The sequence below is a fragment of the Schistocerca nitens genome, chromosome 1 (assembly GCF_023898315.1).
Source record: "Schistocerca nitens isolate TAMUIC-IGC-003100 chromosome 1, iqSchNite1.1, whole genome shotgun sequence".
NCBI classification, from domain to species: Eukaryota; Metazoa; Arthropoda; class Insecta; order Orthoptera; family Acrididae; genus Schistocerca; species Schistocerca nitens.
In genome coordinates, this window is record NC_064614.1 from 85,514,893 (window position 1) to 85,538,830 (window position 23,938).

General features: G+C 45.4%; 1 protein-coding gene across 1 annotated transcript in view; it reads left to right on the forward strand.

The window, feature by feature from the left end:
* Positions 1-20,563, forward strand: part of LOC126237500 (roundabout homolog 2-like) — a 102,948-nt gene extending 82,385 nt beyond the window's left edge. Inside the window, exon 3 of the mRNA XM_049947758.1 lies at positions 20,469-20,563. Within this exon, the coding sequence (XP_049803715.1) occupies positions 20,469-20,563 (95 nt within the window). The remainder of the gene's footprint in view (positions 1-20,468) is intronic.
* Positions 20,564-23,938: the final 3,375 nt, after the last annotated feature.

Genomic DNA, 23,938 nt, shown 5'->3' on the forward strand with positions numbered 1-23,938 from the left:
CGAAAATAATGTTTTCTTCTTTTCCTCCAGCTGTCTTTATTGATGTTAATTGTAAGTGGTACCTATTTCAAAACACTATAGATTCATCTTCAGGGGCCTTGAAAGATTTCATGAATCATTTGCGATCAGCCAACTTGTGCTGTTTCATACAAATCCGATGTGTACACTTCGATGCATATGTCAAGCAGTTTTATGGTTGGATCAGTCTTCAAAAAAATGGTTCAAATGGCTCTGAGCACTATGCGACTTAACTTCTGAGGTCATCAGTCGCCTAGAACGTAGAACTAATTAAACCTAACTAACCTAAGGACATCACACAGATCCCTGCCCGAGGCAGGATTCGAACCTGCGACCGTAGCGGCCGCTCGGCTCCAGACTGTAGCGCCTAGAACCGCACGACTACTCCGGCCGGCGATCAGGCTTCAAGTAAAGTTGGTACTTATAGATCGGAAATGTATACCCTGGGTATGACGAGTATGTGTGTGTCGATCTCGAGTTTCCAAACCTATAGCGTTCAGAACCCACACCAGCGAATACAGTTGAAGGGAAAAAAATGTCTTTCATCAAGCAGATGACGTCCTTTTATCTTTCTCCACCGAAGCAAGAAGATAAGCATACCCTTTTTGTCTTCTGATATGGGGTAGCTACCTATTTCTTCTATTCCTTTTATTTTGTTGAACATGGGGCTGAGGGAAACCTTATATAATTACGTAAGACATCGCAATTGAGAGTTTCCTAAAAAGCATTGTGCACAAAACAAATGAAATAAATAAAATTTGTGACTATTAACAGCAAATGCTTTTTGATAATACGAATGAATCCTGAACTGCTATTGGCATTGAAAAAATCTCTGTAATATTCTTAATTAATGTCTTTAGAGAAACAACTACTGTATTACACTAACTGAAAGACGACGATTAGGTAACATGTCCCCACGAGATACGTTACACACAGTTGTAGAGCAGGTAAACGAGCTTGTGCCCTGGAAATCCGATTAGTTACGTACTATCAACATAACTCTGGGAAACTCCACACGCATAAAAAATCTGTGAAAGCAATCTCTGATACAGGTAATGAAAACTGTAACAGCTATTTTGTATTAAGTATCTAGATCGATTGCTCCCTGTTCTTTGTGTCCCGAACAGAAAATTTAATATAAGCGGGCAATTTCGTGGAGCCGGCGTTGCGTGCGCAAGCACAGAGTTATCTAAACAGGGGGAGGGCAATAATTCATAGCTGCGGACACGCCTCTTTCGGCCTTCAGTCTGCTAGCGATATAATTGATGAATAAAGCATGCCACGGAAGGATAGGTGGGTTGTTCCTGCAGTGACCAGAACGCACCGAGAGAAATTTCAGCGCGCAGTTCACCGCCGTGTTTGATTTGCTCGAAGCACATAATAAACAAAAAAAGAAATTGGTAGAGGAAGTGGTTTACGTAATCACGAGCAATTACAATTAGTATCAACTGACGCTCAATTAAATTAATCACGGTGTCTCGCTTTATGTGCTGTCAACCCGCGTCGGCACACAAAAATATCTCTAATTGCTCCGTTTATTACTGGGACCTCTCTTCGCTCGAAGCTGGATATTTGACCGGCGGGGGGTTTCGCACAGATTGAACCCCAGTGTCTGCTGTAACTCTGTTTAAAAACTGCCGCAATTCCCTATTTTGTGTGAGCTGCCTTGCCTCCGCCTTCATCTCCTCGTGAAGGGTACGAATTTGGTGATCGCTGTACTCCAGATGTCTTCGTAAACAGTTTGTCGAAATTATGAAAATGGCGTCTTCCTAGGCCATTGCTGTTATTGTCTCCTCCTACGAGGTACGTAAGTGTCTAAGAATTACTCTGTTATCTCTTCTTGCTGAGAAAGTTACGAGGGGCGCTCAGTAGGTAATTCAACATTTTTTCTTCTGAAAGCACGATGGTTTTATTCAGGATTTCAATACGCCATATTACACTACTGGCCATTAAAATTGCTACACCTCGAAGATGACGTGCTACAGATGCGTAATTTAACCAACAGGAAGAAGATGGTGTGATATGCAAATGAGTAGCTTTTCAGAGCATTCACACAAGGTTGGCGCCGGTGGCGACGCCTACAACGTGCTGACATTAGGAAAGTTTCCAACCGATTTCTCATACACAAACAGCAGTTGACCGGCGTTGCCTGGTGAAACGTTGTTGTCATGCCTCGAGTAAGGAGGAGAAATACGTACTATCACGTTTCCGACTTTGAGAAAGGTCAGATTGTAGCCTATCGCGATTGCGGTTTGTCGTATCGCGACATTGCTGCTCGCATTGGTCGAGATCCAATGAATGTTACCAGAATATGGAATCAGTGGGTTCAGGAGGATAATACGGATCCGAACGGCCTCGTATCACTAGCAGTCGAGATGACAGGCATCTTATCCGCATGGCTGCAACGGATCGTGCAGCCACGTCTCGATCCCTGAGTCAACAGATGGGGACGTCTGCAAGACAACAACCATCTGCACGAACAGATCGACGACGTTGTAGCAGCGTGGTCTATCTGCTCGGAGACCATAGCTGCGGTTACCCTTGACGCTGCACCACCGACAGGAGCGCCTGCGATGGTGTACTCAACGACGAACCTGGGCGCACGAATTACAAAACGTCAGTTTTTCGGATGAATCCAGGTTCTTTTTACAGCATCATGATGGTCGCATCCGTGTTTGGCGACATCGCGGTGAACGCACATTGGAAGCGTGTATTCGTCATCGCCATACTGGCGTATCACCCAGCGTGATGGTATGGGATGCCATTGTTTACAAGTCTCGGTCACCTCTTGTTCGCATTGACGGCACTTTGAACAGTGGACGTTACATTTCATATGTGTTACGACCCGTGGCTCTACCCTTCATTCGATCCCTGCGAAACCCTACATTCCAGCAGGATAATGCACGCCAGCATGTTGCAGGTCCTGTACGGGCCTTTCTGGATACAGAAAATGTTCGACTGCTGCTCTGGCCAGCACATTCTCCAGATCTGTCACCAATTGAAAACGTCTGGTCAATGGTGGCCGAGCAACTGGCTGGTCACAATACGCCAGTCACTACTCTTGATGAATTGTGGTATCGTGTTGAAGCTGCATGGGCATCTGTACCTGTACACGCCATCCAAGCTCTGTTTGACTCAATGCTCAGGCGTATCAAAGCCATTATTACGGCCAGAGGTGGTTGTTCTGGGTACTGATTTCTCAGGATCTATGCACCCAAAATGCGTGAAAATGCTATCACATGTCAGTTCTAGTATAATACACTCCTGGAAATTGAAATAAGAACACCGTGAATTCATTGTCCCAGGAAGGGGAAACTTTATTGACACATTCCTGGGGTCAGATACATCACATGATCACACTGACAGAACCACAGGCACATAGACACAGGCAACAGAGCATGCACAATGTCGGCACTAGTACAGTGTATATCCACCTTTCGCAGCAATGCAGGCTGCTATTCTCCCATGGAGACGATCGTAGAGATACTGGATGTAGTCCTGTGGAACGGCTTGCCATGCCATTTCCACCTGGCGCCTCAGTTGGACCAGCGTTCGTGCTGGACGTGCAGACCGCGTGAGACGACGCTTCATCCAGTCCCAAACATGCTCAATGGGGGACAGATCCGGAGATCTTGCTGGCCAGGGTAGTTGACTTACACCTTCTAGAGCACGTTGGGTGGCACGGGATACATGCGGACGTGTATTGTCCTGTTGGAACAGCAAGTTCCCTTGCCGGTCTAGGAATGGTAGAACGATGGGTTCGATGACGGTTTGGATGTACCGTGCACTATTCAGTGTCCCCTCGACGATCACCAGTGGTGTACGGCCAGTGTAGGAGATCGCTCCCCACACCATGATGCCGGGTGTCGGCCCTGTGTGCCTCGGTCGTATGCAGTCCTGATTGTGGCGCTCACCTGCACGGCGCCAAACACGCATACGACCATCATTGGCACCAAGGCAGAAGCGACTCTCATCGCTGAAGACGACACGTCTCCATTCGTCCCTCCATTCACGCCTGTCGCGACACCACTGGAGGCGGGCTGCACGATGTTGGGGCGTGAGCGGAAGACGGCCTAACGGTGTGCGGGACCGTAGCCCAGCTTCATGGAGACGGTTGCGAATGGTCCTCGCCGATACCCCAGGAGCAACAGTGTCCCTAATTTGCTGGGAAGTGGCGGTGCGGTCCCCTACGGCACTGCGTAGGATCCTACGGTCTTGGCGTGCATCCGTGCGTCGCTGCGGTCCGGTCCCAGGTCGACGGGCACGTGCACCTTCCGCCGACCACTGGCGACAACATCGATGTACTGTGGAGACCTCACGCCCCACGTGTTGAGCAATTCGGCGGTACGTCCACCCGGCCTCCCGCATGCCCACTATACGCCCTCGCTCAAAGTCCGTCAACTGCACATACGGTTCACATCCACGCTGTCGCGGCATGCTACCAGTGTTAAAGACTGCGATGGAGCTCCGTATGCCACGGCAAACTGGCTGACACTGACGGCGGCGGTGCACAAATGCTGCGCAGCTAGCGCCATTCGACGGCCAACACCGCGGTTCCTGGTGTGTCCGCTGTGCCGTGCGTGTGATCATTGCTTGTACAGCCCTCTCGCAGTGTCCGGAACAAGTATGGTGGGTCTGACACACCGATGTCAATGTGTTCTTTTTTCCATTTCCAGGAGTGTGTATTTGTCCAATGAATACCCGTGTATCATCTGCATTTCTTCTTGGTGTAGCAATTTTAATGGCCAGTAGTGTATCTCCTATTTTTCAACGTGATATCCATTAAATTCGACAGCCTTACGCCACCTTACTCCAAGGGCTCACATGTACCAGTCTACCGGTTCACGCCGAAAGCAACGTCGTGCTGCATCAATAACCACCCCGTCATCCACGTATTGCTTCCCATTAAGTGCATCTTTCATTCGGCCCCACAGACGGAAGTCGGAAAGTAAGAGATCTGGACTGTCTGACAGATGAGGAAGGACAGTCCAACAAAGTTTTTTGAGCTCCTCTCTGTTGCTCAGAACTGAGCCGCAAAGTGTTGAATTGCGATCTGTCGTTCACCATTAATGAGAATGTCCTCACGTTCTAAAATTGCAGGAATCACAGCCGTATGCGGCCGGCCGGGACGCGGGAGATCGGAAAGGTTTTCGCGGCCTTGATGCGATGCTGACATACGCCTCGCCCAACGACTCTACGTACTTTTATTCGCTGGTGCCACATCTGCGTAGACTCTCTGCAAGCGCCTGCGATGCTATGGTTTTCCGCGAAGAGAAAAGAAACTCAGTGGCAGCTCTCTCTTCAGAACGGACCTACGTTACAGATCCCATTGTGAAAGCTGCATATAGCGCCGCCGTCTGTCAGAACTTCTTGAAACTATAGGGGCTGGAGAGGAAATATTCCACGACGTTCCACAACAGATATCGATTTTTTTTATCCGGAACTGCCCGAGAAAAAATGTTTTGCATTACTTCAAATGGTTCAAATGGTTCAAATGGCTCTGAGCACTGTGGGACTTCATATCTGAGGTCATCAGTCCCCTAGAACTTAGAATTAGTTAAACGTAACTAATCTAGGAAGGATTCGAACCTGTGACCGTAGCAGTCGCTTACCAAATATCGTATTCATGATCTATGGAACAAGGATTAATGAATGTATGTGGTGTGTGTATGTATGTATGTATGTATGTATGCATGGAAATATCGTACCTCAGATCATAACTCGAGACACAGGTCATGTGTGTCTAGCACGCAGACAGTTTGGTTGCATGCTCTCAAACCGAGCGAGGTGGCGCAGTGGTTAGCACACTGGGCTCGCATTCTGGAGGACGATGGTTCAGTCCCGCGTCCGGTCATCCTGATTTAGGTTTACCGTGATTTCCCTGAATCGTTTCAGGCAAATGCGGGATGGTTCCTCTGAAAGGGCACGGCCGACTTCCTTCCCCATCCTTCCCTGATCCGATGAGACCGATGACCTCGCCGTTTGGTCTCTTCCACCAGATCAACCCATTCCATGCTCTCAGCTGAGGTCCTTTTAACAACACACAGCCATCACCGGCACCTTGGCGGAACCAGCTTTCGTGGGAAACACAACACGCCTCCACTCTGCCCTTTACCCTTCCCTCCACCCTACCCTTCATATCAACTCTCCAGGGGCAATCTGGATGGTAACTAACGCTCACGACCGTTACAGTGGCAGCGTTAAAGCAAACCTTATTTACATCCTCGTACTCTTATGCGACTGGCGCGAAACTTGAATAGACATCTTTCAGATGTAAAAACACGCCTACAAATTTTCGTTTATATCGCACGCCTGCTTCTGGGTGCTGTGATTTTCTTCCCGTCAGTGTACATGACATGAATAGAGTGGTGGGTAGTCTTGAACGACACCGAAGTGCGATCGTTACCTGCGTCGGGTGTGCCTAAGGCCACCATTCTGTCGCCACCAGTGCGGACGATTTTTCTGCCCACCCCTTCCTTTCCCCTCCCCCTTCCCCCCTTGCGCGCTCATTCACTGCTCTCAACATCAATTCCGCCCTCTTTATCTCGGTCTTAACACGGATTTCCCTTTTCCCCTGCCGCATCCCGGGTCTATTATGTCTTCCTGCACACTCTTCTTTCCTGCTTTTCGCCCCCCTCCCCTGCCCGTTTCCTTTCTTGTTGCGGATTTCTGCACGCGCTTACATCCCAGCACGCAGCTGAGCTCCTGGCGTCCCTTTTGTTGGGCAGAAAATTTATTTTCATTGTGCTTGTTTACCTGTTGTTCTGCGACTCATTTACTCTGGTCCACGTCCCTCAGATGAGTTGACGTCATCCGTTGTATTACAGTCTGTATTCCGAACAGATGAGATGCAAAAGAATTTCTGGCGGTTTCTGTTTGCAAGATCACCTGTTTGTCTGTTTCCTTTTTGAACCAGTTATATAAATAGTGCTAAGTACCAAGTAGAAATAGAAATGTAATATTTTTTTTATGTTACAAGTAAAAGTGGAATTTTCAAGTACCACAGACAGTGGTAGTTAATTTCGTGGTACAGGTAGATCATTTCATATGTACGTAAAGTAATTTGTTATTAGTTGTATGATGAATAGAGTGCAGCAGGGTCGACAGTATCTAGCATCAATGATGTCCCAAGCAATTACAAGCCAAATCGCGCGTTCCCCCTTCAACAGGTGTCGACTCAGTAAGTTAATAAAAAATATCAGGAAATTACCTGTATCACGAAAGTACGTTCCTATACCTTGTACTAAGGTAGTGACACGATTACCTTACTCCGAGATACAGATCTCGACATCGCAGATCATCGAACCAGTTCTGCAAAAATACAGCGGATGCAACCGATAAAAACTGTTTTGTTCCTTTCACTAGGAAGTGAATATAACCACGAAAAATCAGAATTAACTAGAAACAAATTGTGTGAACGTAATAGGAAGTTAAGTCTGTGAAAATACCATCCCCACATGAACGACCGGCCCCGAACCCATTTCGGTCTTGTAAGTTATTGAAATGTTTCTAAATTGTGTTTTTTAACATTTCTCCGCAGTGCCTAGCCAGCGAACATAATACACTTACATTTCTGTGAGTTTTACAACCCTTTCTACTTCCTTTCTTAAATACAGCGAATATACACTCCTGGAAATGGAAAAAAGAACACATTGACACCGGTGTGTCAGACCCACCATATTTGCTCCGGACACTGCGAGAGGGCTGTACAAGCAATGATCACACGCACGGCACAGCGGACACACCAGGAACCGCGGTGTTGGCCGTCGAATGGCGCTAGCTGCGCAGCATTTGTGCACCGCCGCCGTCAGTGTCAGCCAGTTTGCCGTGGCATACGGGGCTCCATCGCAGTCTTTAACACTGGTAGCATGCCGCGACAGCGTGGACGTGAACCGTATGTGCAGTTGACGGACTTTGAGCGGGGGCGTATAGTGGGCATGCGGGAGGCCGGATGGACGTACCACCGAATTGCTCAACACGTGGGGCGTGAGGTCTCCACAGTACATCGATGTTGTCGCCAGTGGTCGGCGGAAGGTGCACGTGCCCGTCGACCTGGGACCGGACCGCAGCGACGCACGGATGCACGCCAAGACCGTAGGATCCTACGCAGTGCCGTAGGGGACCGCACCGCCACTTCCCAGCAAATTAGGGACACTGTTGCTCCTGGGGTATCGGCGAGGACCATTCGCAACCGTCTCCATGAAGCTGGGCTACGGTCCCGCACACCGTTAGGCCGTCTTCCGCTCACGCCCCAACATCGTGCAGCCCGCCTCCAGTGGTGTCGCGACAGGCGTGAATGGAGGGACGAATGGAGACGTGTCGTCTTCAGCGATGAGAGTCGCTTCTGCCTTGGTGCCAATGATGGTCGTATGCGTGTTTGGCGCCGTGCAGGTGAGCGCCACAATCAGGACTGCATACGACCGAGGCACACAGGGCCAACACCCGGCATCATGGTGTGGGGAGCGATCTCCTACACTGGCCGTACACCACTGGTGATCGTCGAGGGGACACTGAATAGTGCACGGTACATCCAAACCGTCATCGAACCCATCGTTCTACCATTCCTAGACCGGCAAGGGAACTTGCTGTTCCAACAGGACAATGCACGTCCGCATGTATCCCGTGCCACCCAACGTGCTCTAGAAGGTGTAAGTCAACTAGCCTGGCCAGCAAGATCTCCGGATCTGTCCCCCATTGAGCATGTTTGGGACTGGATGAAGCGTCGTCTCACGCGGTCTGCACGTCCAGCACGAACGCTGGTCCAACTGAGGCGCCAGGTGGAAATGGCATGGCAAGCCGTTCCACAGGACTACATCCAGCATCTCTACGATCGTCTCCATGGGAGAATAGCAGCCTGCATTGCTGCGAAAGGTGGATATACACTGTACTAGTGCCGACATTGTGCATGCTCTGTTGCCTGTGTCTATGTGCCTGTGGTTCTGTCAGTGTGATCATGTGATGTATCTGACCCCAGGAATGTGTCAATAAAGTTTCCCCTTCCTGGGAGAATGAATTCACGGTGTTCTTATTTCAATTTCCAGGAGTGTAATTGCTTTCATCTGTTAAATAGAATACAGCTCTATTCTGTCACAATATTGTGATTGATATTTTTCTACTCCTTGACATTAATTAGGCTTATTACTGCGATTCTGAATTGTGAGGTCTTTAATAACTTAGGAAGCGTTAATCGTTCTTGCGTTCCCAGTGCATTAAAGATACAAAGAGGGTGAAGTATGGACATTGTTTTCTGAAGAAAAGAACAAATCACAGATATTTTTCCGTGTCGATCACACATCCAAAACACATCTCATTCTGCTTTCTTTTTTTTCTGACCCCATTGCGCTACTTTTCCAGAAGTACTTGGACTGCCGTTTGATGTGTGCGGAGAATCTGCTGTGATAAGTATATTGTACTTATCAGGTCGTCCATGACGTTTGCGATAAACTTTCAGCTCTGAGCACTATGGGACTTAACTGCTGAGGTCATCAGTCCCCTAGAACTTCGAACTACTTGAACCTAATTAACCTAAGGACATCACACACATCCATGCCCGAGGCAGGATTCGAACCTGCGACCGTAGAGGTCGCGCGGTTCCAGACTGTAGCGCCTAGAACCGCTCGGCCACTCTGGCCGGCAGTTGCTTAAGGTGTTTCCACTCGACACGAGTCTCTTCCCCTCTAGAGAAGGCGCTGAAGACCCTTGAGTCACGAGAAAATTGGCTTCATCTTTCTCACTTCTGTTATAATCTCCCTAGATGTTGGCAGTGTTCTTGTTGTATATGATACGGTGTACACTGTCTTCTTTGATGGGGACCAAGATTTTTACCATATTCGTTCTATTCCTTCGTACTAGTTTACTGAATTGTGTACGCCTTCTGAGGTATACAGTAATGTAAAGCTCACTATGACGCAATGTCCCAGTTTTAGGTCGAGGAAAAGGAATTTAGATACGTAAAAATTTCGGTAGAAGTAGTAGGGTCTTTGCAGTTTGCTGCATCTATTGTTCATGGATAGATCCTCATACATGTTACGGGTTATCCATTTTCGAGGCATATTTAGATGAAATATTGTGTTATCTTTTGGCATCGTCTCGCGTGCGTCTCTGATGTTTGTGATGAATTTTGTCTTAGTGTTTCCCTTGTCGATGTTATGGCTTATGATTAAGTTAACGAAGGCTGCAAAATCGCCCCTTTCTGTTCACGGGGATCTCGTTAGAATTTCGAGACTATCTGCGCAACCGAGAAAAGGCGAGATAAAGAAGTCGCCTGTAGCCTTCTCTTCCATCGAGCTCCCACAAACGGGCAGCTGGTAATCTCGGCATCGTGTGGCTTGCCCCGGTCAGTTCAGGTTTGGTTCAATTTATGGCTCACTCTCGCTTCTCCGTAACTGCCTATTTTTTCTACGAGATTGTTGATGTTTTCCATTCAATCCTCAAGCTAAACATAGCTCTCCCCCCTCGGAAAAAACGGACGAAAACTGAGAAAGCGATTGCATGCACTTGTTTCGACAGAAGTGTTTACAGGAGATCTGTGTTTCACTTTTAAAATCTATTGTTTTCTGGGCATTAGTGTCGTCATTTTCGTGCTGGTTAGGCCTATATACTACATAACTGCCCATTATATTTGTACTACATTCTATACAGGTGTAAGTAGGCTGTTTAGGTTTTCTTATTGGTAACGCCACGTAGCGCTCGGTATGAAAATCACTGGCTGCGCTGTGTGCAGTCTGTGGCTGGTTTGCATTGTTGTCTGCCATTGTAGTGTTGGGCAGCTGGATATTAACAGCGCGCAGCGGTGCGCAGTTGGAGGTGAGCCGCCAGCAGTGGTGGATGTGGGGAAGTGAGATGGCGGAGTTTTGAGAGCGGATGATCCGGACGTGTGTCCATCAGAAACAGTACATTTGTAAGAAGGGATGTCATGAACTGCTATATATATTATGACTATTAAGGTAAATACATTGTTTGTTCTCTATTAAAATCTTTCAGTTGCTAACTATGCCTATCAGTAGTTAGTGCCTTCCGTAGTTGAATCTTTTATTTAGCTGGCAGTAGTGGCGCTCGCTGTATTGCAATGGTTCGAGTAACGAAGATTTTTGTGGGGTAAGTGATTTGTGTAAGGTATAGGTTAGTGTTAGTCAGGGCCATTCTTTTGTACGGATTTTTGAAAGTCAGATTGCGTTGCGCTAAAAATATTGTGTGTCAGTTTAAGCACAGTCTTGTATAATTGTTCAAAGGGGACGTTTTACAGGGTGTAAATTTTAAGTTGACAAACTAGAATAACTCGAAAAATAAGCTTCACACGAAAAAACGTGTAGAATCCAAAGTTGATTATTTTCGAGGGGGACATCTGCTGTTGCTAAAATTAGCCGACCACCCCCTGGGGATGGGGCGGGAGGTAACTTAAAATTTCAAATGGGAATCCACATTTTTTATTGCAGAATCAGAATCTACATAAAAAACTACGTAAATTTTGTCTTAAGCATTTGTTTTGATTCTTGATAGTTGGCGCTGTAAATCAAGAAAATCCATGTCCTCATTTTTGCGTGAAAAATGGTTATGCATAAATAAAAAATGAGTTCACTCGTTAGTAAGTAGGATGTTTGGTTAGTTAGTTAGCTAGTCAGATGATTTCTTTGATAATTAAAAGTTGTGGGGCGTCATGACCACGAAACGAAGAAAACTTATCCGAATCTGCGGAAAAAATTAATACAGTATTTGGGTCAGCATTCGTACAACCCTAATTCCTCTCTCTCCATATGGGGAGAGTTTTAGTTTTAGCGAATAAAAATTTACGAAGTAAATAAGTATTGGAATTTTTTATTGATCCGTAACCATTTTTCACGCAAAAATGAGAATATGGATTTTCTTGAATTACAGCGCCAACTACCAAGAATCAAAACAAATGTTTAAGACAAAATGTACGTAGTTTTTTGTGTAGAATCTGATTCTGCAATAAGAAATGGGGGTTCCCATTTGAAATTTTAAAGTTGCCTCCTCCCCCCACCCCCGAGGGGGCTGGGGTGGCAGGCTAACATTAGCACCAGCAGATGTCACCCTCGAAAATAATCAACTTTGGATTCTACAATTTATTTCGTGCGAAACTTATTTTTCGAGTTATTCTGGTTTGTTAACTTAAAATTCACATCCTGTATACTAACTACCTGTTCACGCTTCGCTCGGGTAGCACTAGCTAAGGCTGGACAACTTGTATGCTGTAACGGTAAGAAGTTATATACCCAAATCTTCCTCATGAATGTATTACTGAAAACTGTATCAAAATCCCGACAGTAGTTCCTGAGACAAGTCTGAACATACAGGCAGAAACTGTGGCGGGGGATTTTAATCTGTGTAGTACACGCGGCCTGACAGAAAAGTGAAGCATCCAGAAAGGGAAGGAAATGAAATTTTATGGATATGTGATGTTATTTAAGTGATAACAAAATGGAGTAAAAAAATGGCACTATGAGTGCACCTACTCTGGCCTGGATTCGGTTGGGAAGAGTGCCGTAAAGCTGTTGCAGCATCTCCTGAGGCACGATGGCCTTCAGCTGTTGTAAGGATGTTAGAAATAGTGTGTACTGGCACTGGGACAGAGCGTCCGAGACAGTCTCACATACTGTCGGGGACAAGTCTGGGGATCTTGATTGCCACTGGCATACCTCAACGTCACACAGACATTTCTTAGAGACACATGTCAAGGTGATCGATCATTGTCCTGCTGAAAAATGGCAACAGAATACTGTCGCATGAGAGGTAACACATGAGGATGCACGATGTCCGCGGCGTGCTGTTGTGTCGTCAGAGCTCCCTTAATCATTCAGATCTCCACCCCTTGACACCAGGAATAACACCGCTGTGCGTCTCCAAAATAGCTCACTGACGATGGTCATCCGGGGCAGTGCAGAACCGCGATTCATCGCTGAAGACAATCTGTCGCCTTTCGTCAGCAGTCCGTGCTTCCCGGCCACGGCACCACTCCAAAAGCGGCAGTCTACGATGTGGTGTTAACGCCATGGCCGCCGGTAGTCTCCAGTTAGTGGTTCAGGATCACACACATGATGTTGCAGGGAGTACAGTTCTCGGATAGCGACGGTGGATGTGGAAGTGTTACGATGAACATGGTGTACAATACTGTGATCCTCCCTCGTCGTGGTCAGTCGTGCTCGACCAGAACTTTGAAGGCAAGTATGCCTGCTCTCGTCTTCCCACGCAGTCCACATCCTAATGCACCACGAATCTGGACTCGACCATCCGGCCATCCGGAGACCTAGAATGAGGCCTCTTTCAGACTGTTTCTGACAACGATGTCTCACACGAGTACGCGACATCTCACTTGACACTGATCACACCCCTTATATATCCTATCAGGTCATGTAACAATATTTAATACAACCAACAGCAATGCACTCTGGTGGCTGTCCTACGTGTCACAGAGAACTGCAACTCTATAATCATTTACGTTCTCGCCGATGATGTGTACGTGTACGAAGTTACATAGACATCCGACCTTGTCTTCTGGGTGGCTGATTTATTTGTCAGACCAATGTAATTTCTCGCATCTGGGCCTCTGTATTTTACGGGCTTCCCAGTCTCACTGTTGGAGATTCTCTCAGCCCATAGCTTCCTTGAAATCTGTCATCGACTTTCTAGGAGGTCGACCACGTTTCTATCCTCCTTCTAAGATCCACAGATGTACGTTCTTCGGCTATAATTTATCAACCATTCGTTCTAAATGGTTGTACGACAGTAACTTCTTTCTCTTAATAGCTTTTATGATGTTAACTACAACTTCCATAATTTTTCTGATTTCTTAATATATGATGGTCTCTAGTCTTGGGAGAAACTGGCACTTCATCTCCTGTAACCTATTTCGATGTACAGCAGTTGATCTTTTTCACTCTTTCTTGTTTCTCAGATTCTGTCCCACGTATGTACACACATCATTTTTATTATTGCTTTGCATAAAATCTTTCAGTTTTATGTGCGATTTTGTTATTCCAAACACTGACTTTCAAAAATGGTACAAAAGGCTCTGAGCACTATGGGACTTAACATCTGAGGTCATCAGTCTCCTAGAACTTAGAACTACTAAAACCTAACTAACCTAAGGACATAACACACATCCATGCCCAAGACAGGATTCGAACCTGCGACCGTAGCAGTCGCTTACGAAATATCGTATTCATGATCTATGGAACAAGGTTTAATGTATGAATGAATGTATGGAAATATCGTACCTCAGATCATAACTCCAGACACAGGTCCTGTGTGTCTAGCACCAGTTTGGTGCGCCTAGAACCGCTCGACCACCGCGGCCGGCTCACTGAGTTTCATTGTGCTGTTTTATTTCTGTTGTTGTTGTGGTCTTGAGTCCAGAGACTGGTTTGATGCAGCTCTCCATGCTACTCTATCCTGTGCAAGCTTCTTCATCTCCCCGTACCTACTGCAACCTACATCCTTCTGAATCTGTTTAGTGTATTCATCTCTTGGTCTCCCTCTACGGTGTTTATTCTCCGCACTGCCCTCCAATACTAAACTGGTGATCCCTTGATGCCTCAGAATATGTCCTACCAACCGATCCCTTCTTCTAGTCAAGTTGTGCCACAATTTCCTCTTCTCCCCAATTCTATTCAATACCTCCTCATTAGTTACGTGATCTACCCAGCCGGCCGAAGTGGCCGCGTGGTTCTGGCGCTGCAGTCTGGAACCGCGAGATCGCTACGGTCGCAGGTTCGAATCCTGCCTCGGGCATGGATGTGTGTGATGTCCTTAGGTTAGTTAGGTTTAACTAGTTCTAAGTTCTAGGGGACTAATAACCTCAGCAGTTGAGTCCCATAGTGCTCAGAGCCATTTGAACCATTTGATCTACCCATCTAATCTTCAGCATTCTTCTGTAGCACCACATTTCGAAAACTTCTACTCTCTTTTAGTCTAAACTAATTATCGTCCACTTTTCGCTTCCATAAATGGCTACACTCCATACAAATACTTTCAGAAAAGACTTCCTGATACTTAAATCTATACTCGATGTTAACGAATTTCTCTTCTTCAGAAATTCTTTCCTTGCCATTGCCAGTCTACATTTTATATCCTCTCTACTTCGACCATCATGAGTTACTTTGTTCCCCAAATAGCAAAACTCATTTACTACTTTGTCTCATTTCCTAATCTAATTCCCTCAGCATCACCCGATTTAATTCGACTACATTCCATTGTTCTCGTTTTGCTTTTGTTGATGTTCATCTTTATTTCTAATATCACGAATACTCATTCCATTCACATGCATAGTTACATCTACACATTTTAAATAAAAACAAAAATTTAATAATAAATTTTCCAACATGTAAATCATTCTCTTTTTCATTGCACACCATCGTATGTTCAGTTTTCGAACTCCACATTTGAAATTAGTTAAACAGCTTCCTTAACACAAAACTATAGTCGTCACTATCTTCGGTAAATATCACCTGGTCATCAGCCAGTAACATTTGCCAGTGACATTTCCATAGCGCCATCCTGGACACCGATTAGACTTATCCCTGAGCCGTTTAATTATTTTCCAAGATTTATTGATAATCCCAAAACAATTATCTACTATACAGGTAACTTTCCTATTGTCCCAAGGTTGTTAACTTTTCTCAGTAATTTACACAAACAAGTAAGAAACCGGGTCCATTACTCCTTGTTGGCAGACAAGTGCTTTTTGCAACATCAGCAGGTGAAGTTTTACCTAGCGCATACAGTGAGGTGTACGAGCGAAGAGAGGAGTGGCAACGTACGTCGGGACCAAGGCTGGAGTTCATAGTCAGCAGGTGCGGAAATAGGAACTGTGACTGATGTGGAGAATGGGCGAGAGAGAAGAGCGTGTAATCTCCGCCCCACTGTAACGTGATTGATAGTGCGACATTCCAGAGGTATTTCTAGTCTGAACAGACGATGGATGGTGCTTCGAAGATGGGTGACAGTTTCAAAGGCCATGTTTTCGTGAGTGAAACATAAATCCTTTGGGATACATTTAACTACAGACAGAACCATCGTCTACTTAGAAATCATTGCGTAAACACGAAATAGATTCCTATATGTCATTAGTTTCTCACCAGTAAACAATGCATGTCCATACTTTAAATAATGCAATTCTCATAACAAAACACCTTCCAACGACTGGTTAGTTTACAAATGAGTTAACGTGTTAAATGCTTACGTTAAGCGTCCAAGCGAGAAAAAGTTTTGCAAAGTTTCGAAAGTTTACTTGAAGTTTGTTGGAAGTCGCCAAGTGCCCTCATTATCATACACTGGATGAATGCAGTCTGGGTAATTTTCGCTTCGTTTTAAGCGGAAGCTAATTTTTCATGCACCTGTATGTCTATGGTGTCATATCTTCTAAACTATGTGTCACACAATGATATTATTTCGCAGGTACATTCAGTGGTGTATGCGGATACTGCCTACAAACTGTGGTGCGAATAGAGACGGCAGTAAAACAGTAAGAAATTAAAATGTGTTTTCTGATAGTTTAGGTGTACTGCACCATTATGTGGAGGGGTGTCAGCGAAAAAGTGTTTCGTAAGGGATTGACATTATGTTTTAGGTTTGACGGAAGTCGCTAAGTATTCTTATTCTCAAATACTGGATGACTATCGTCTGGGTATTTGCGCGCCGTCTGTTACGCTGCCTATAAAAAAAATAAAAATAAAAAGAGCCTGAGTTTGTATACTTGGTTCATTGCTTTAAACGTTTAACATAAGATTAATCAGTAGATTATGGCAGCATTTAGGTTTTTAAATTCGGTTTTAATTAACAGAAATATTGAAACTCACATTTTTGTTACCCCTGTAAACCGTTAGATAGGCAACCTGCGACCGTAATTAGGTTCTACTTTCCGGGATAGTTGCTTAGAAATATAATGCCGTCCTTTAACTGATTCTTTAGCTTTTTTGTGGCATACAGACCTCTGGTGAGACAGTCATTTCGAACGATCATTAAATTAATTTATGACATCCGTAGTGATTCATGATCCTCTCCGTCATATCAGAAGGAGAATTTTACGTGCAGGTCCGTAGCTGCTAAATTATTTTTTCTGGAGATAACAGTTCTACAGTTGCTCTTGTTTTTGGTTTTTTGTATTTAAATAGACGTTAAAACTGCTGCACTCCTTTAACAAAGTAATCGACAAAACAGCTGCAGCTAGATAAAAACACTGTTGTGACGGTTGGGAAGGACATGTTTGGCAATGAAAACGGAGCTGAATAGCCATCGAAACTTAACACCCATGGGAAAAAACGTCTTACTGATAGTGATTACCAAAATCGCCTCGCTTCCAGAGGATGTGATTCGTAATCATGTTTATCATTATTATCGCAGGAAGGAATATCGGACACTCAGAAACTAACTGACCACACTTAAAGAATCAGGACTTTTCCAGGGCAGTCACACATGCTGACCACAGTTTTATACAACATAGACTTTCGCTATTGATGTTCCCGTGGCCGTAAGCTGTTCATAGAAAGGGGGGCTATACCTGCATGGCACATTTACAAAGTGTTTCGAAGATTCGCTAACACCAAATCTTGAAAAACTGCACAATTGTTCTATGTAACGCAAATCATTTAGTTGTTGTGGAAACGGTACCTACCATGAAAATCGAAAGGAGGTAATGACTGATTGGCTTCAGTATCATAATGTCGATGGAAGTGATGACTTGGCCGTTATGTAAAAAATATCTCTCCATACGCCACAATTCTCTCTATACGAAATCGACAGACTGGTCAAAAAAAGATACGAAAACCATGGGCAAACCGTCGTCAAGCTACCAATCAGCCAGTGCCATTTCAACCCAGTGCGATAAGATGGTCCCAATTTAAGAAATGGTTCAAATGGCTCTAAGCACTACGGGACTTAACATCTGAGGTCATCAGTCCCTTATGCTTAGAACTACTTAAACCTAACTAACCTAAGGAAATCACACACATCCATGCTCGAGGCAGGATTCGAACCTGCGACCGTAGCAGCAGCGCGGTTCCGGACTGAAGCGCCTAGAACCGCTCGGCCATATCGTCCGGTCCAATTTAAGATTAAGCTACCAGGAATAATAATAAATTTACCCTCTGTGCAATCGAAGCACTCACAAGAGAAGCTCTCAGGAACGTCACCTCTGATGACTGGAAGAAAGTCGTCACACATACGCCATACGCAGAGCTTGGCAGAACAAAGCTCATATGGGAAATTCAGTAAAGGAGATTAAATGAGGACAGTGACAGTTGCAGCGGTAATGACACTTCAATCCGTCATAGCAACGAGACTGAGATCAGTGAAGTTTTTCCATTATCCCAGTGAAAATGGAGTACAGGAGGATTTAGCTAAATGTTTGGCGTGCACAGTTTACATCTGTAAGTGCCTACGTAACAAAATTATATCGTCGCAAGCTTTGAAATTTCAGTAAGAAGGCCTTAAAATCAACTAATTCCAGTGGAAGTTAATCTCAGGAATTCAGTCTGTATCACACAAAATAAATATTACCAAAACTTCCTGGCAGATTAAAACTGTGTGCCCGACCGAGACTCGAACTCGGGACCTTTGCCTTTCGTGGGCAAATGCTCTACCATCTGAGCTACCGAAGCACGACTCATGCCCGGTCTCACAGCTTTACTTCTGCCAGTACCTTCCAAACTTTACAGAAGCTCTCCTGCGAACCTTGCAGAACTAGCACTCCTGAAAGAAAGGATACTGCGGAGACATTGCTTAGCCACAGCCTGGGGGATGTTTCCAGAATGAGATTTTCACTCTGCAGCGGAGTGTGCGCTGATATGAAACTTCCTGGCAGATTAAGATTGGTAGAGCACTTGCCCGCGAAAGGCAAAGGTCCCGAGTTCGAGTCTCAGTCGGGCACACAGTTTTAATCTGCCAGGAAGATTCATATCAGCGCACTCTCCGCTGCAGAGTGAAAATCTCATACTGGAATAAATGTCACTGTTTACAGTTTAATTTCTGTGATACAGAGACCCTTTATTTGTATCGCTTTTGTTCTTTCTGAACACTAGAGGTTAGCCTATTTAAAATACGCTTTCCCATCGTGATGAACACATTTAATCTTTTTTGGGTTAGAATTAAGTAGGTGCGTCAGAAACAGTAATAACAGTTTCATTACGAACCTATAGCAATGTTTTTCTCGTGTCGAAACCCTATGGGCGCTCGATTAGTAGTTGAAGGGCGAACGGACCATTGTGCGTCATATTTCACTCAAATTATCTCCCACTAGACATCTCAGAGTTCTGCTTTCGAAAATACTAAAACACAATGCATTCTTAAGGTTTCATTCCCACAATGTTTTCACGTAACTTCAATAGCAGAAAAGTTTCCCACGTGCCGAAAATTCGATAACTTCGTGAGAAAATGCATTTTCGTAAGCTGCTCTTATATCATATTAATAATCAAAATGTAATGTAAAACACTGAGGCAATTTCCATATTTAAAAAATGAATCGTTTGCTGTTAGAGAGAGTTGAATGAAATGTAAGATTACGTGTGTGTTCCGTGCAGGACTTGGTAACTTCGTTCCGCGCCTTCACGTTCTCCTGCCGAAATGTCAATCCTAAAGTAATTTTGGGCAGACTATGGCTTCAAAATGCGGGATAAATGGTATGAAGTGGCAATCGTCTCTTAGTTTGCATCCATTTTAATACCATCTTGTTTTTCCTACCGGCAGGACAGAGTGGATCAGTTCTCCAACCAATCATCCAGACTTTCATTCCAAATATTTCTAAATGATATCACGGAATATTTCCTTACAAGAAGCTACAGCCGATTTTCAGATATCGTTGCGCACTTGATTCTTCCCCTTCCCTTGTGTCCAATTGTTTTTTGTGGCTGTTGTTATTTAATTTTTTTTTTGCCTGTTTGTTTGGCACATGTACTATTTATGATTAAGGCCATTTCGTTCTTCACTACAGTTTCGCAATGATCCTTTATATTCAAAGTTACCTTACAGCTGGGGCTCTGAAAGAAAGAAAGCTCACTGTTATAACCACGTAATCGATAACGAACGAAAAGCAACATCTAAATGGAGATAACAAAAAAGCGTCCACTTCGCAAGTATTTGGAGCAGATTATATTCTGTTTTATTGTCACTGTTTTGGTTCGAGCGAAACAAACTCACCTGTTCTCTCTTAACGTGGTGCACTCTGCTGAAAAACAGGGAAATTACAGCGGTTCTTAAAGGCGAAAATTTAATTTATAACGTCCTCCGTGCTAGTTCTTTCAGCGAAGTTTTATGCTAGCGGCTAATTGTTAAAAAGCTCTTAACCCGGATTATAGCAAGACCCGTGATTGCCTCTTCGCATATTTGGCGACGCCCGAGAGGCTAAAAAATTAAAGGAGAGACGGAAAAGAGAGGCAGAAGAGAGAGCCTGCAGGGTGAAAAGCTGGCAGAAGCTGCTAAACGAGGTGCGCGGGTTGCAGAGCTGCAGGGTAGGGGAACCCCCTCCAGTCCGAGCCGCTTCGCCGCTGCGTCCGAATCGCTGGCGGAGGCGGCGTCGCATAAAGGCGTTAATTAGCGACGTCATTAAATTATCGCTGTCAAATTAGGCAGTCGACGGCGGAGGGGTCCGCCGGGTAAGGAAAAGACGTCGTCGGGGGCGGCGCGCTTTGACCGGCCGCGGCGCAGAGGCCACGTCGCACACCACGACTGCTATAATTAGCGTCACGTCCGGCTGAGGGGTGACGCGCGGCCGGCGACCAATCACGGCGCGCCCCACCGCAGGCCCGCGGCCAATTAGGGGCGGCCGGCCGCTCACCTGGCCGCGCTCGCCGGCTCGCCACCAGATTAGCTCCATTCGATATGCCGCGCCGGCGCGCTAATTGTGGCTACTGTTGGGCGCGCTAAGTGCATTATTTAAAGCGGCGATAGGCCCGCCGGGTCCGCGGCGACAGGTGGCGGTTGGGACATTAGATGTTATCGCCCGCTCAGATTGGACAATATTTGCGGACATGTGTGCGCCGTGCGGTACCGTGCGCGCTCAGACAGTCGTCTGACAGAGTTGCGCTCACGAAACGGTCACCAGCTTCTGTAAGTCGGAAATGTACACTAAGGTATCTGTAACTTAGAAGATCGCGGCAAAAGGATCGAATGGAGATTAATGTTTAGCGTCCCGTCAACGACAAGGTCACTAGAGAGGGAGCACAAGATTGGAGCAGGGAAGGATGGGGAAGGAAATGGCAGTGCCCTTTTCAAAAGAAAAAAAAATGGTTCAAATGGCTCTGAGCACTATGGGACTCAACTGCTGAGGTCATAAGTCCCCTAGAACTTAGAACTACTTAAACCTAACTAACCTAAGAACAACACACACATCCATGCCCGAGGCAGGATTCGAACCTGCGACCGTAGCGGTCGCGCGGTTCCAGATTGTAGCGCCAGAACCGCTCGGCCACCAGCGGCCGGCTTTCAAAGGAACAATCCTGGCATTTGCCCGAAGCGATATTAGGGAAATGACGGCAAACCTAAATCTGGATGGCAAGAACGCGGGTTCAGTGTTCTAACCACTGCGCCACATCGCTCGGTTCAAAACGATTCCTTTATCTTTTATAAAGTAGTAGCTGAGAAAAAGCTGCCCAAATATTCTCTCACACTGTAACACAGCCGGGGCTTAAAATAAGTTGAAAGGCTCCTGTAGCCACCTTTCATTAGTCCGGTAGCCCATTTTCACTAGCATTTCTCTTTCTTTTCCTTGTTTCTCTTTCCTCATAAGTCTCATAGTGGTGTGATTGAATGAATGTGGTTGTGTGTCACGTTGCTTTTCACAATATATATAAATGACCTAGTAGATAGTGTCGGAAGTTCCATGCGGCTTTTCGCGGATGATGCTGTAGTATACAGAGAAGTTGCAGCATTAGAAAATTGTAGCGAAATGCAGGAAGATCTGCAGCGGATAGGCACTTGGTGCAGGGAGTGGCAACTGTCCCTTAACATAGACAAATGTAATGTATTGCGAATACATAGAAAGAAGGATCCTTTATTGTATGATTATATGATAGCGGAACAAACACTGGTAGCAGTTACTTCTGTAAAATATCTGGGAGTATGCGTGCGGAACGATTTGAAGTGGAATGATCATATAAAATTAATTGTTGGTAAGGCGGGTACCAGGTTGAGATTCATTGGGAGAGTGCTTAGAAAATGTAGTCCATCAACAAAGGAGGTGGCTTACAAAACACTCGTTCGACCTATACTTGAGTATTGCTCGTCAGTGTGGGATCCGTACCAGATCGGGTTGACGGAGGAGATAGAGAAGATCCAAAGAAGAGCGGCGCGTTTCGTCACAGGGTTATTTGGTAACCGTGATAGCGTTACGGAGATGTTTAATAAACTCAAGTGGCAGACTGTGCAAGAGAGGCGCTCTGCATCGCGGTGTAGCTTGCTCGCCAGGTTTCGAGAGGGTGCGTTTCTGGATGAGGTATCGAGTATATTGCTTCCCCCTACTTATACCTCCAGAGGAGATCACGAATGTAAAATTAGAGAGATTAGAGCGCGCACGGAGGCTTTCAGACAGTCGTTCTTCCCGCGAACCATACGCGACTGGAACAGGAAAGGGAGGTAATGACAGTGGCACGTAAAGTGCCCTCCGCCACACACCGTTGGGTGGCTTGCGGAGTATGAATGTAGATGTAGATGTAGATGTTGCTAGACGGTGGCGTAGTCTGCTGCAGAAAGTCTGCGATAGTCATACAGATTCGACAGCAGTTGTACAGAATAGCCAACTCTCGTAGTGGTCAAGTACGCAAAGAGGTTTGCGCTACTTGTGAGAAATCAACCTGCGTTAAGTTGGTGGAGGAAATGGCATCTTTGGGTTTTCCGGGCCATGCGGAGCCTGGAAGAGGCTGGAGACGAAAGCGGGAGGCAGTCTGCCGCCGGTACGGGAAGCGTCCACAGCTGTGCTCCAGTCGAAGAAGGGTGAGTTAGACTGACCGCGTGGCGCGTTGTTACTTGGCGAGAGGAGAGCTGTTAGCTTTTGGTCTCGCTTTTCAACTCTGAAAGATTGCTTTGCCTTGTAGCATCAAGGAATGCAAAACTTTGGCAGATTTTTCTTTTAGTAAGTTTCTATAGCAGACTTGGATCCGCCGGAAGAGCGCCACACAAAGGTGTCGATAAGAAGTGAGCACTCGCTTCTGAATGAATGTCTGTTTGCCTTCAGCTGTGAATGTATGAGCTTTTATTTTTCTAAATATTAATAGCTTTGCCTTCTCGTAAATTTTCCTTGCTTTATGTAACTTTCGTTCGTGGGGAGCCAACCACGTGGTTGAACATTAGAGTTTGTTGGGCTACCGTCATCACTAACTGTCCGAACTCATGTTTGTTTTAAAGAATGTTAACTGTTCACGATTACGTGATGTGATATTGTTGCAATTTGGCCACAATACCTAGAAATTCCGTCTCCACAAACCACGAGGGCACGCGGGTGTACTGCGAAAAGTATACCGTTTCACGAGTTATTGCGATCAGTTATCAGGCAACAGCAGTTGTATGAATGATTCACACCAATGATTTTAGGTGTCGATTATAACGGTGAATGTATCGATGCTTTTCTTTAATGTTTTAGGAATTAAGGTTATCAGGAATTGTGTACATGCCTCACATCCATATCTTAGGAATAAATGATTTTATCCACAATTTTCTTTTGTATTCCGAGGTTACGTTTTTGCACCTAAGCCACTCACCTCGTAGCTTTCCCGTTAGCACATCCAACGCGTTTCCTTACGCACAGGTCCAGTGATTAGTTTCCCCTTTTATTTTAAAACAAATGCTTTAGATTAAGTCTTATTTTCAGGTGTGTTGATTGGAGCTGATCCCATCCCATATGAGCGACATCACAACGTATGCATTTTATGAGTTTTTGGTCTGTGATCAAATTAATTTATTTTCCGACTCGGCCAAA